We start from the raw sequence: 13,698 nt of genomic DNA on the forward strand, positions 1-13,698 counted from the left end.
AGTCCCATCCTTACAGGCTCAGGACACCAGTGTCACCAAGGGCTATGTGGGAATGGGGATGTTCCAAGTATCCAGCGACTTGTCAGGAACACCTGGCCCTGGAGTCACTTTGGTCAGAAGAAAAAATCCAAGTCTTTGTCCATTGTGACTTAGTAGCTATCGTGAAAATAGGAAACTTGGTATCATCTCCACCCATGGCCTCCCATGTACACCTACAGACACATGCATACACCTCCCCCAATGCAGCTCTGCCTCTCTCCCCTGGCCTCAGCCTGCCTACCTGGCCTGATGATCCCCATACAAGGCCTCATGCCTCATTCCTGGAGGACACAGCTCACCCTGTCATGTGTTTTTCCCTCCCTTCTACTCAAAGATCAACTCCAGCATGGCTGACCAGAGACTGATGCCTGATCTCAGTCTTTGCCAGAGTCGGAAGTCGGATCATTTCTCACTCAGATTCAATTTTAATTTTATTTACAAAGGTTTCTGTCATCTTGAGGATGTGTGGCACACATTGCACCAAGAGTTATATAGGAATATCTTCTTCAAGAATGTTTTTAGCCTGTGAGTCTATGGTCCAAAGGATAATGCAACATGTGGAAACAGTTGTCAAAAATTAAGTGAACTAATGAAATGTGTCTGCACTTGTTTAAAAAAACAGCAAAATTTTAAAAGGCGTTTTAAAACTTTAAAAATAAACAATTGAACCTGAGACGCATACAACTAGAGGGAGCCCACCCCTGATACTGCCAGGAAGGCCAGGACCCAGAGGCTGGTCAGCTCAGAAACCTAGCATAGAACAAAACACATCTGACAAAAAATGTCAATGAAATAAAGCCTAATGATATTCTGCTACACTCATAGGCTGGTGCCTAGCCCAATTGTCATCAGAGAGCCTTCATCCAGCAATTGATGGAAACAGAAGCAGAGACCCACAGCAAATACTAGGCAGAACTTGAGGAACCCTGTGGAAGAGGGGGAGGAAGGATTGTAGGAGCCAGAGGGGTCAAAGACACCACAAGAAAATCCACAAAATCATCTAACCTGGCTCACAAGGGTTCACAGAGGCAGAACTGACAACCAGTGAGCCTGCATATGACTGACCTAGGCCCTCTGCACATATGTAACTTGTGTAACTTGCACATTGTGTAACTTGATCTTCTTGTAGGACTCCTAACAGTGGGAATGAGGGCTGTCTCTAATTCTTTTGCCAGCTTTTGGGACTCTTTTACTCCTACTAGGTTGCCTTGTTAAACCTTAATATAAGGGAGGTACCTTTTCATACTCCATCTTGATATGCCATCTTTGGTTGATATCCATAGGAGACCTGCCCTTTTCTGAATAAGAACAGAGAAGGACTGGGTGCAGGGCAGAGGGGAAGTGGGAGGAATGACTGGGAAGAGAGGAAGGAAAGAAAACTGTGGTTGAGATGCAAATAACAACAACAGCAACAACAATATTAATAATAACAATAGAATTGTTTTAGAAAGAAAGAAAGAATTAAAACATGCCCACCACGAAATTTAGTGTTTTCATCTTGTTAGTTTATTTACAGTTCACTTATGAGCTATCTGAATATCACACAACTCCTGAACACATCAGGTTGTGTGTAAAACCATTTTTCTTTCCCATAATGTTACCACAGCCCTTTTCATCTCTTTGTTTCTCAGGCTGTAGATAAGTGGATTCAACAGAGGAGTAAGCAGAGAGTAAGCCAATGACATCAGTTTCTTGGTGTCTGGGGAGTACTTGGATTTAGGCTGCAAATAGGTCATACTGGCCGTGCCATAGAAGAGAGTGACAGAGGTGAGATGAGAGGCACATGTGGAAAAGGCCTTCTGCCTCCCTGTAGTAGATGGCATCCTCAGGATGGAGAAGAGAATTCGGATATAAGACAAAAGAATCAACACGAAGGGAGTCAAAATTATCAGAACAGTGCCTGTGAAGGCATAGATCTCAAAGAAAAAAATGTCTGTACATACAAGCTCCAGTACTGCTGGGGTTTCACATGAGATGTGGTTAATTTCATTGGAGCCACAGTAGGGAAAACTGAACACCCATGTGGTCTGCAGCGTAGTCATGATGGTTCCTGAGAGCCACGAGCATGTCACTAACGTCATGAAAACTCTTTTGTTCATAATCACCGGGTAGGATAGAGGATGGCAGATTGCAGCAAATCGATCATAAGCCATTGCTCCCAGGAGAAAACACTCTGTCCCACCAAAGAGAAGAATGAAATACATCTGTGCAAAACAGCCACCAAAGGAAATGGTCGCTCTCTCAGAGGTCAGGACCACCAGCATTTCAGGCATAACGGTTGTGCTGAAGCCCGTCTCCACCACAGACAAGTTCTGCAGGAACAGATACATGGGGATGTGCAGGCTCCGGTCCAGGAGGATGACAGACATAATGAGGGCATTTCCTGTCAGAGTCACCAGGTAAATAACTAAGAAAGCCCCAAACATTTGCCTTTGGAGTTCAGGATAGTTCGAAAATCCCAAGAGGATGAACTCAGTCACAGAACTGTCATTTTGCCCCCTCATTGCTATAGCGGAGCCCTGTGTCATTCTTAGGAACACAGTGTGTAAGAATAAAGTCACAGTCCCGGCTCCAGCTTCCATTCACCTGAGGAATTCTGACAGAGCATTACAAGAGAAGACTGTCCACACAAAGTTATCTATTTTGAGTTTGAAGACTAGCTAAACAATTGGATTAATAAATCTTTTATACATTAAAAAAAGGAAATAATGATTCTGGCTTAGAAATTTAGTCTGAAAGCATAAAATGTCATAGAATACTATATACTTTGAATTAAGTCATAGTCCTAAGTAAATACAAATAATTTATAATTCTACTTCTGCCCCTTACTATTGTTAGAGATATATCTTTTACTTAACTGTATCAAATATAAAATTTTAAAATATGGAAGATAGTATGTATAAAAGATAGGTTAATCATTCGGTTATAACTGTACAGTACATTTCTTTGAGATATTCATTACATTTAAAATGATTAGGATAGTTTTGACAAGTAGAGATTAACATTCCATCAAAACGCATGGAGGGTGTTGTACATTAAATTTATCTATAATAGGTGACACCAACATGTTTGAATGAGTTTCAAGCTTACTGGTTTCAGCCTAGAATGGAAATGATCAGTTCTCTTGAAATTTACTTAAGTGTGATTTTATTTTTTTTAGAACTAAATGCTGGTGCCCCTCCTTGTGACCCTGATAACAAAAGAAAGGGTCTGTGAAACTTTCTTATGAACGTATTTACTCTCTACTCCTCTTTAGCTCTTGTCCATCTCTCCAACCTCCTCTACTTCAGGAAGTTCATGAAATCATTAATTACTTCCTCAGCAAACCCTGATCAAGTAGCTATCATTTTCTAGGCACTATATAACCACACTGTTCCAATAGCTTCTACAATTCAGTAAGAGCTAAGGGCACTGCATAAAGCAAGCGTAAGTCTCTAGAAGCATGCTACATAAGATATCCTACACACACATATCTCTCACCTCTACCTCTATGTTTCCTCTTATTAACAGCTGTCATAGTATTTTTGTGCATTAAAATCCTACCTCATACAATGACACATTATGAAGAACAGAGATTGTGTTGCTTTCTTGCCTGTATACACAATGCCTGCAACAGTCCTAGGATCATAAGGAATATTAAGACACTGTTTCTAGAATGAAGGAACTTAGGAAAATCTGGGCTCTATATTTAATACAAAAAAGGGGGGTTGTCTAAAAGAAAGGTTAAGCCAGTACATAACAGAGTATGGAAAGAATTGAGAAATAAGATCTAGCTTGAAAAAATTAAATGAGAGAATCAGTGTATACATGACAAGGCGAGATAACAATCCTAACCATGGGTTGTCATGGTGGAAGGGCTACAAGGGTAGAGAAAAAAGACAGAAGAATGAAGACTGATTGGCTCAACTAAGAAGGTCCTGGGGTGATGCAACAGGGTTAGAATGGAGCCTTCTGGTTTCTGTATGCTGTTCTGAAGTGCAGAGGATATTTACTGAAGGAAATGAGGAAGTCAGAATCACAGAAAGACACGGCCATTTGAAGATAGGTACCATGACCTTCAGTGCATTTCTGTATGACATTAGTAAGGAGTAGAAGGCAAGTTCACTTATTCTTGAATTGGACTATGGTCATAAACTCTAACCAATTGCCTATATCAATTCTTACACATATTTTGGGTGTCAAAAACTCCTAAAACTGAGACTGATAGTGAGGTGGTAGCTCAGTTGGTAATGTGCTTGCTATGAAATCATGAAAACCTAAGATTCACTCACTAGAATCCACACAAAAAGTCTGGCATGGTGGTATACACTTCTAATCCCAATTCTTGGTTGATAGAGACAGGAATCTCCCTGGGACTCACTGGCCAGCCAGACTATTATAATCAGCAGGCCCCAAACATCAGTGAGAGGCCTTGTCTCAAAAAACAAGCTCCTAAGAAACACGCAACATTGAACTCTGTCCTCCACATGCATGAAAACATACTCATGGTTACAGACACACACACATACACCACCTACCACAGGTAATATAGTCTCTGAGAAAGTTGAAATTTAGTGTGTACTCTAAATGTATGAAAGTGATTTATTACTACTTTAATAAAAACTATTTTATTTTAAAACCTTCATGAAGCCAACTAACAATGTATAATAGAATAAAACTGTCTTTAATAGCATGTTAGGATGCCTACGGTAGATAATTCACAATTCACTGTTCATTTCAATACAGCTAGTAGAGATTTGGAACGTCCCCAGCACAAAGGAAAGATAAATGTCTAAGATGACAGAAATACTAACTGCCCTGATATGATCATAGCACATTATATACAAGTACTGACATGTTACTCTGTTCTTTATAAGTACATGAAAAACAAACATATTTAAAAGCTAAAAGCAAAAGAATTATCACGAAGGCTAAGATGAACTGACCATAAATGCTTTCTCAATTATTAAAACACTCTAACATTGCCCTAAATAATTGTAACTGGTGGTGCCAGGAAAGCTCTTTTCTTTAAGATTCACCTTGCATGTGGAGAAAGGTAAGTATTGGCTCACTGACCTAGTACACCAGTTGGAACCTTCTAGGACATGATGGTTAGTGCATGCAAAGTACTTATGCCTGGCATCACTGTCTGTTCTCTCAAAACAGAAATAAGAAGAAATCAGCAGGCTTCAGAACAAAAAGTCTCTTGATCCAGATGACTTGGCCATGCCTAGTGACCCCTAAGCACAGAGGTATCTCTCTTGCTCATCATCTCTAGTCACCAGTGACAAGAATCATGAAGGAAATCCTCTAACAGGCTCACAGCACAAGCAGAGGCTGCATTCTATTACCTCATGGCTGTCTCTAGGATTTTCACGAAACATTATCAAGTCATATGCCTTGGAGACTCCCCCCTTGAAGACCCTGGAATAGATCTGCTCGTAGTTGACATGATGACTTAAGAGACTATCGTTTGGCCTCTTGGGTGAGAAAGCTCATGAGAACAAGCTTAGTCATTACTCTTCAAATGTCCCTGGGGATTAAACACCTCTCACACAAGAGACTTGACTTCACCATGGCATCTCCCTCTAGGAAGTGATAATCAGAGGTAGAACACAGAAGTAGTGGGAGGAGTAAGTGTGGCCTAGAGGGAGAGGATGTGGTTGGATAGAGTGGGCAATCTATGCAATAGTGAGAAGCAACACAGGTAGATATAAGATGCTGGGTAGAAAGTCTGCATGTCTGCACACCCAAAACTTTCACTCTTTGTAGAAGATTATAGAATCACTGAAATGCTATAGGAAAAAAATATTACCAGTGAGCTCAGACATCCTTGACTGACTTGGCCATCACTGAGCTCTGTCACTGTCACTGTTTTTGTCACTTTCTATGTAAAAGAGAATTTTTTCTTTTTTTACATTTATTATATATATAAACATATATTAAATATATATGTTTAATATATAAATTATATATATTACATATTTTATAAATATATAAATTTTATATATAAATTTAAATATAAATATATACTGTCACTCTCTTCAAACACACCAGAAGAGGGCATCGGATCTCATTACAGATGGTTGTGAGCTACCATGTGGTTGCTGAGAATTGAACTCAGGACCATCTGGAGAGTAGTCAGTGCTCTTAGCCACTCTCTCCAGACTTCAGTAATTATGTTATTAATCTCATAGGGCACATGGCTCAGGATTTTATGTATGTGAGCTAGATCAGTGAGAGATCATTCACTCCTCCCCAGGAGAGCGCAGAGTTGCCTAAGCCTGCAGAGGGGCCTTGACAGAGTTAAAGGGATGTCCACCAAGGTCCCCTTTCTATTTTTTATCTCTGATTTGGGGAGGAGTTTCCTTTCCAAAAAAGCTTTCTCTTCCTGAACCAATGAGATTGGCTGACACTCAGATATGAGTTCACTCTGATCTATATCAAGCATGAAATGAACCACTTGTCTTAAAAGGCAAAGTTTTCATTCTCAGAATTCACACCAAAGAAACACACACACACACACACACACACACACACACACACAACCATGCAGCAATTACACGCCTCAGGGACAGGAAGTACTGTCAAACACAGACTTCCATTATTCCTCACCCAAATATCTGTTGGGATCAAGCTAATCTGCTAAGTGGCTCCATGTTATATAAAGCAGTGGAGTCCCAGACTGAGCCTTGCCTGTAGAGACCTTATTTCTATGAGTTCTGGTCAACACTCCATTTCACAAGCAGCACTTGACTCCATTTTAAAGACAGGACATGACTATTCACCTGAGCTCATATGCAAATGGCACCACCTGTGCAGTACCAGCCACACAGCACAGGCTGATAAATGGCATTCCTGAAAGCAGAAAGGTGCCAATCTATAAATTTACCCAGGAGAACTGATATTGTACAGCTTCATGAATATATCTCAATTCCAGTAGATACCAGACATACAAGACCAAGAAATGGGTATAGTTTCTTCACCTGGACCTCACAATGGACAGAACTGTGATGAAGGCGGCCTCCACTGACTTGTCTTCTGACCACTCTGTGCTTCAAGAACCCACTGGCAGAGAATTCTACACTTTTTTTTCAGGGGTGTGTTCAGCTTATCCTGTACTGTTGCAGGAATCTATTTAATAATTATATGACAGTTGTCCTGTTTGCTTCTCTGGATCCACCATCTACCCACCCACCCATTCCTCATCTGATCCTCTCCTTTCTCCCTTGTAGCTGAACTCAGCTTCCTAACTTCCCTGTTAAACCTATGACACTCAGGATCCTTATGCTTCCTTGAGTTCTATCTGCAGCTCTGTTCTGACCTTTATTTTATCAATACAGGCTCTACTTACATTTCTATCCACCCTCTTCTGAAAGCTTCTGAACCCTATGACAGCCTCTTAACCCCTTTAAGCCGTTCTATAACTGATATACAAAGCTTTATGTTTACTGTGTATGATTTCAATATGTTCCAAAGTCTTAGGAAGCATACGGAAACACTATTATGTAAACTGCATCAAGTTGAAACTCAAAAAAGAAAGCCTAAAGTAATAGGAAAAAAAACAAAATGGCAAGCAAAGCATGTGAATGTTTACCCTAATTTTGTAAAAACAAACAAAAAAACAATTAACATGTACACATACCAGTGTTTTCAGACCACAGGAACTGCCAGACAGAACATTCATAAATGAGTTTAGAAGGGCAGTTTCTAGAAACAGAAGTGGAGACGATAGTGGACAGACTTTTGAGAAGTTGTGTGTATTTATTGCATTTCCTGCTGCGAATCCTTTTGTGATAAGTAAAAATGAGCTGTGCAAGCTAGAAAAATAAAATTCAGATGTTTTTAAAGGAAGGGGCATCAGGAACACATCTATAATTTCAGCATTCTAGAGGCAAGAGGATTCCAGGTCAGCTTGGGCTACACAATAAACCCCATCTGACAAAATACACAAGAGAGAGAGGGAAAGGGGGAAGGAAGGAGGGAGAGAAAGAGGGAGGGAGGGAAGGGGAGAGGGAAAAAATGAGAGTGAGAGCACATGTGCATGCTCATATGTGTGTGTGTGTGTGAGAGAGAGAGAGACAGAGACAGAGACAGAGACAGAGACAGAGAGAGAAACTGTCCTGGAAACTGTACAAAAACAAATGACTGAGATACTGGACTCTAAATTTTATATTTTAATAACCATGGTATAATTTACAATATGAGAGAGATTTTGTGAGGTCAAAAAGAGGTCAGAAAAGATAAATCAAGGCCAATGAGACAAAGACAAGAGCATCAGTCCCTGAGCTGCGTCCTCAGAGTGATATGCCCTGTCATCAGCATCAGAGACCCAAAGAGTCTGCAAGAGAAGCACATTACCAGACCCCACCACAGACACTCACACTTGTAGGGTGGGACACAAATACAGATGTCTTTGTGTCTAGGAAATTCTCAAAAGGGTTAGAATAAGCTGGTCTCTCATGCTGATTGTTGAAATTAAAGGCACTTGAAAGACAGCAAGCACAAGGTCACTCTGACCTTCCTGTTGACCCTCAAAGCAGAAGATGGATCCTCCTGGGAAAGAAGCAGCATCCTTGTTCTCAAGGATGAAACATTGACTGTGGGGATTATGCTTGGAATACAAAAGATACAATTCAGAGACCACATGAAGCTCAAGAAGAAGCAAGACCAAAGTGTGGCTGCTTCAGTCTTTCTTAGAAAGGAGAACAAAATACTCATGGGAGCAAATATGGAGACAAAATGTGGAGCAGAGACTCAAGGAAAGGCCATCCAGAGACTGTCCCACCTGGAGATCCATCCCATATACACTCACCAAACCCAGACACTATTATGCATGCTGATAGGAGCCTGATATAGCTGTCTCCTTAGAGACTGCCAGAGCCTGATAAATACAGAGGCGGATGCTCACTGTCAACCATTGGACTGAGCATAGGGTTCCCAGTGGGGTCCCAGATGGAGGAGTTAGAGAAAGGACTGAAGGAGCTGAGAGGGTTTACAACTTCATAAGAAGAACAATAATATCAACCAACCAGACAACACCCCAAGAGCTCCCAGGGACTAAACTACCAACCAAGGAGTACACATGGAGGAACCCATGGCTCCAGCTGCATATGTAGCAGAAGAGGGCCTTATCAGACACCAATGGGAGGAGAGGACCTTGGTTCTGTGAAGGCTCGATGCCCCACTATAAGGAAATTCGAGGGTGGAGAGGCCAGAATAGGTGGGTGGGTGGGTGGGGGACCACCCTCATAGAAGCAGGGGAAGGAGGATGGAATAGGGAGTTTGGGGGTGACCCAGAAAGGGTATAACATTTGAAATGGAAATAATAAAAAATAACCAATAAAAAGAATGGAAAAAATAATTAAAAACTCACTCCTTCTGTAAGCTTCCCACATAATCCATTTGCTTCTTCACAACTCACAAATGATTGCGAGTCCAAACCAGTATGCAACTGGCTGGCTGTGTTTCCTATTTCTTCATCTCTTCCCCCTAAAGTCTACCTTGTGTCAGTCTAACTCTCAGGTCTGGGAAGTCCCTGTGGGGATGCCAGTAGAGCCTTCAACTCCTATATCTCATGCACACAAACTATGGTAACACCATGCCCTGGAGGGCAGAAGCCATGGTCCTCTTGTTCCAGATGTGTGGGAAGATGATAATAGAGGCGTCCCTGGACCTGTTTTGACAGAAGAGAGACAGTGAGTGTAGATGAGCACAGATCACTCAACTACTGTGATTTCAGGGGAGCCCGGATGAGTGAGACCCTGTGTTCTGTGATCTCCAGTGTTCTGACAGCAAGAGAGCAGCAGAGAGAAATCTCCTCTTCAGTCTAAGGATGAAGTCTGTATCATGCAGCAGCAAGTTTCAAGCTTTGATGTGTGTGCACATCACCTGAGCTCTTAATGAAGTGCAGATTGGGATCATGAAATCTGCCTGGCAAAACACTGAGTGACGAGTTTGTGGGGAATGTTTTTGCATGTCCTGCTCACAGAGAAATGTGAGTCCCCTTCTCCAGAGAAATACCACAGATAAACAAATGCTAAAGGGAAAACACGGGAGCTTATCCAAAGAGATCTATACTGTAGTGACATTGTATTACATCAAAGTACATACTTAAGATATATATAAATATATGTATACATAATCAAAAATCATAGATTATGATTATAATCTGAGATTATATGAATTCAAATGCATTTTTTACTCTTTCTTGGAATGGATTTTCTCTCTAGATAAATTTCACCATATTGTTGGTCTCCTGAAGCTCTAGACAGGATGCTCAGTGGGGCCCTACATCAGCCTGAATTAAGCAGAAACATGTACACAGCAATTCTGCTATCATGTATTTTGCTTATTTTATGGTATTGGGATCAAACCTGGGGCCTAGTGCATGTTAAACAAGCATTCTATGATTGAGAGAAATCCTCAGACCTTGAATTCTCGGGATGAGTTTCATTTTGTATGTATCTCACAATGCTGTGAAACACATGTACCCCAGGCTGATCTTGGCAATGCTGGGATTAAAAGCATGCACCACTTCAGCCAGCATCTATAACATCTACTTAACTATGTAAATCCAAAACCATTCATCTCTTCAGTCATCCTTGAGGAATGTATCACATAAAAAATCACCAAAAATGAATGGAAATCTCTGGCTGGCATGAGTGGAGGTGGCATACACCTCTAGGATGTTCCAGAGACCTGGGATTGGGGAGGCTAACAGGAGTCTATGGGGGTGGCTTTAGCTGAGATTCCAAGCAGTGGGGATATGGTACCTAAAGAGGCCATATCCTGTAATCAGGCAGGACACCAATGGAAAGATAAGGACTCCAATTCTCCCTCAAAATCCTTGACACAAAATTTGTCCTGTCTATAAGAAAGGCAGGGACTTCAATTCTATTCCATTGATCTGCCTTCCTGTCTGTGCACCAATACCATGCAGTTTTTATCACTATTGCTCTGTAGTTCAGCTTGAGGTCAGGGATGGTGATTCCCCTAGAAGTTCTTTTATTGTTAAGAATAGTTTTTCTATCCTGGGTTTTTTTTTTATTCCAGATGAACTTGAGAATTGCTCTTTCTATCTCTGTGAAGAATTGAGTTGGAATTTTGATGATGATTGCAGTGAACCTGTAGATTGCTTTTGGTAAGATGACCATTTTCACTATGTTAATCCTTCCAATCCATGAGCATCAACTGGTGATCAGCAAGTAGGAAAATACAAATTGATCATTCTTATCTCCTCGTACAAAGCTCACATCAAAGTGGATCAGGGACCTTCATATAAAACCAGATACAATGAATATAATAGAAGAGAAAGTTGGAAATAGCCTCAAACACATCAGCACAGGGGAAAATATCTTGAACAGAACACCAATGGCTCAGGCTCTAAGATCAACAACTGACAAATGGAACCTCATAAAATTGAAAAGCTTCTGTAAGGCAAAGGAGACTGTCAATCGGACAAAACGACAACCTACAGGTTGGGAAAAGATTTCTACCAATTCTACATTTGACAGAGGGCTAATATTCAATATATACAAAGAACTCAAGAAGAACCAAATAGCCCCATTAAAAATGGGGTACAGAGCTAAACAGGGAATTCTCAATTGAGGAATCTCAAATAGCCGAGAAGCACCTAAAGAAATGTTCAACATCCTTAGTCATCAGATAAATGCAAATCAAAACAATCCTGAGATTTCACCTCACACCAGTCAGAATGGCTAAGATCAAAAACTCAGGTGACAGCAGATGCTGGAGAGGAAGTGGAGAAAGAGGAACACTCTTCCATTGTGTGGAATTGCAAGCTGATACAACCACTCTGGAAATCAGTCTGGCGGTTCCTCAAAAAATTGGATATAGCATTACTTGAGGATGCAGCTATACCACTCCTGGGCATATACCCAGACGATTCTCCAACATATAACAAGGACATATGCTACACTATGTTTATAGCAACTTTATTTCCAATAGCCAAAAGCTGAAAACAACCCAGATGTCCTTCAACAAAATTGTGGATACAAAAAATGAGGTACATTTACACAATGGAGTATTGCACAGCTATTAAAAACAATGACTTCATGAAATTCTTAAGTGAATGGATGGAACTAGAAAATATCATCCTGAGTGAGGCAACGCAGACACTAAAGAACACACATAGTATGTACTCACTGATAAGTGAGCCCAAAAGCTCAGAATACCCATGATACAACCCACAGACCATATGAAGCTTAAGAAGAAGGAATACCAAACTGTGGTTGCTTCAATCATACATAGAAGGGGGAACAAAATAATCACAGGAGAAAATTCAGGGACAAAAATAATGGAGCATAGACTGAAAGAAAGACTGGCCAGAGACCACACCATCTAGGGATCTGTCCCATCTGCAGACACCAAATCTCGACACTATTGCTGATGCCAAGAAGTACTTGAGGACAGGAGCCTGGTATGGCTTTCTCGAGATGATCTGCCAGCACCTGACAAATACAGATGCAGATACTCAAAGCCAACCATCAGACTGAGCCCAGGGACCCCAATGGAAGAGCTAGGGAAAGGACTGAAGGAGCTGAATGGGATTGAAACCCCATAGGAAGAACAATATCATCTACCCAGACCACCCAGAGCTCCCAGGAACTAAACCACCAACCAAAGAGTATATATGCAGGGATCTATGGCTCCAGTTACATATGTAGCAGAGAATGGCCTTATCTGGCATCAATGGGAGGGGAGGCCCTTGGTCCTGTGAAGGCTTGATGCCCCAGTGGAAGGGGATGCTAGAGTAGTGAGGAGGGAATGGGTAAGGGGGTAGAGGAGCACCATAGAGGCAAAAGGGAAAGGGATGGGATGGGAGGCTTGTGAAGAGAAAACTGGGAAAGGAAATAAATAAAATAACCAATAAAAGGTAATACTCAAAAAAGAAAGAAAGAAAAGAAAAGAAAGAAATAAAGAAATAAATGCAGGGACAAAGATGGAGCAGAGTCTGAGGGAATGTCCAACCAATAACTGGTCCAGCTTGAGACACATCTCAAGGGCAAGTACTATTAATTATACTCTGTTATGCTTGCAGACAGGAGCCTAGCAAAACTATCCTAAGAGGATCCACCCAGCAGCTGACTGAAACAGAGACAGAGGCCTATAGCCAAACATTGAACAGTGCGTGGGGAGCCTTATGGAAGAGCTGGGGAAGGATTAAGGGTCCCAGGGGGGATAGGAACTACACAGGAAAACCAAGAGTCAACCAACCTGGACCCTTGGGGGCTCTTGGAGACTGAACCACCAACCAAAGAGCATACATGGGCTGGACCTAAGGTCCCCACACATATGTAAGAGGTGCACAGCTCAGTCCTCATGCCCCAACAACTGAAGGGGACCATCCTTAAAGCTGTTGCTTGTCTGTGGATCCTTTTCCCCTAACTTAGTTGCCTTGTCTGGCCTCAGTGGAAGAGGATGCACCTAACCCTGTAGTGAGTTGATGTTACAGAAAGGGGTAACCCAGGGGAGGTATCCCTCCTCTCAGAGGAAAAGAGGGAGGGAGGAATGGGAAGGGACTGTATGAGGGGGAACAGGAGAGCAGCGATTGGTATGCAAAGTTAATTAATTAATTAATTGAAAATTGAAAATCACCAAACATATGAACATAAGAAACTAGATGTTTATTGGAACATTGTCTTAATGGCAATGCTA

General features: G+C 41.4%; 1 protein-coding gene across 1 annotated transcript; it reads right to left on the reverse strand.

Moving 5' to 3' along the window:
- Nucleotides 1-1,536: 1,536 nt before the first annotated feature.
- LOC117693951 (olfactory receptor 10A3-like) lies at nt 1,537-5,430 on the reverse strand. Its single transcript, XM_076940522.1, has one exon. It carries the CDS (start codon nt 2,619-2,621, stop codon nt 1,599-1,601), a length of 1,023 nt encoding a protein of 340 aa, XP_076796637.1. The 5' UTR covers nt 2,622-5,430; the 3' UTR covers nt 1,537-1,598.
- Between the last annotated feature and the right edge of the window lie 8,268 nt (nt 5,431-13,698).

Source organism: Arvicanthis niloticus, chromosome 1 (genome assembly GCF_011762505.2).
Source record: "Arvicanthis niloticus isolate mArvNil1 chromosome 1, mArvNil1.pat.X, whole genome shotgun sequence".
Lineage (NCBI taxonomy): Eukaryota > Metazoa > Chordata > Mammalia > Rodentia > Muridae > Arvicanthis > Arvicanthis niloticus.

Coding starts and splice junctions, on each gene's coding strand:
- LOC117693951 (XM_076940522.1), bottom strand. CDS start 2,621: ATGGAAGCTGGAGCCGGGACTGTGACTTTATTCTTACACACTGTGTTC.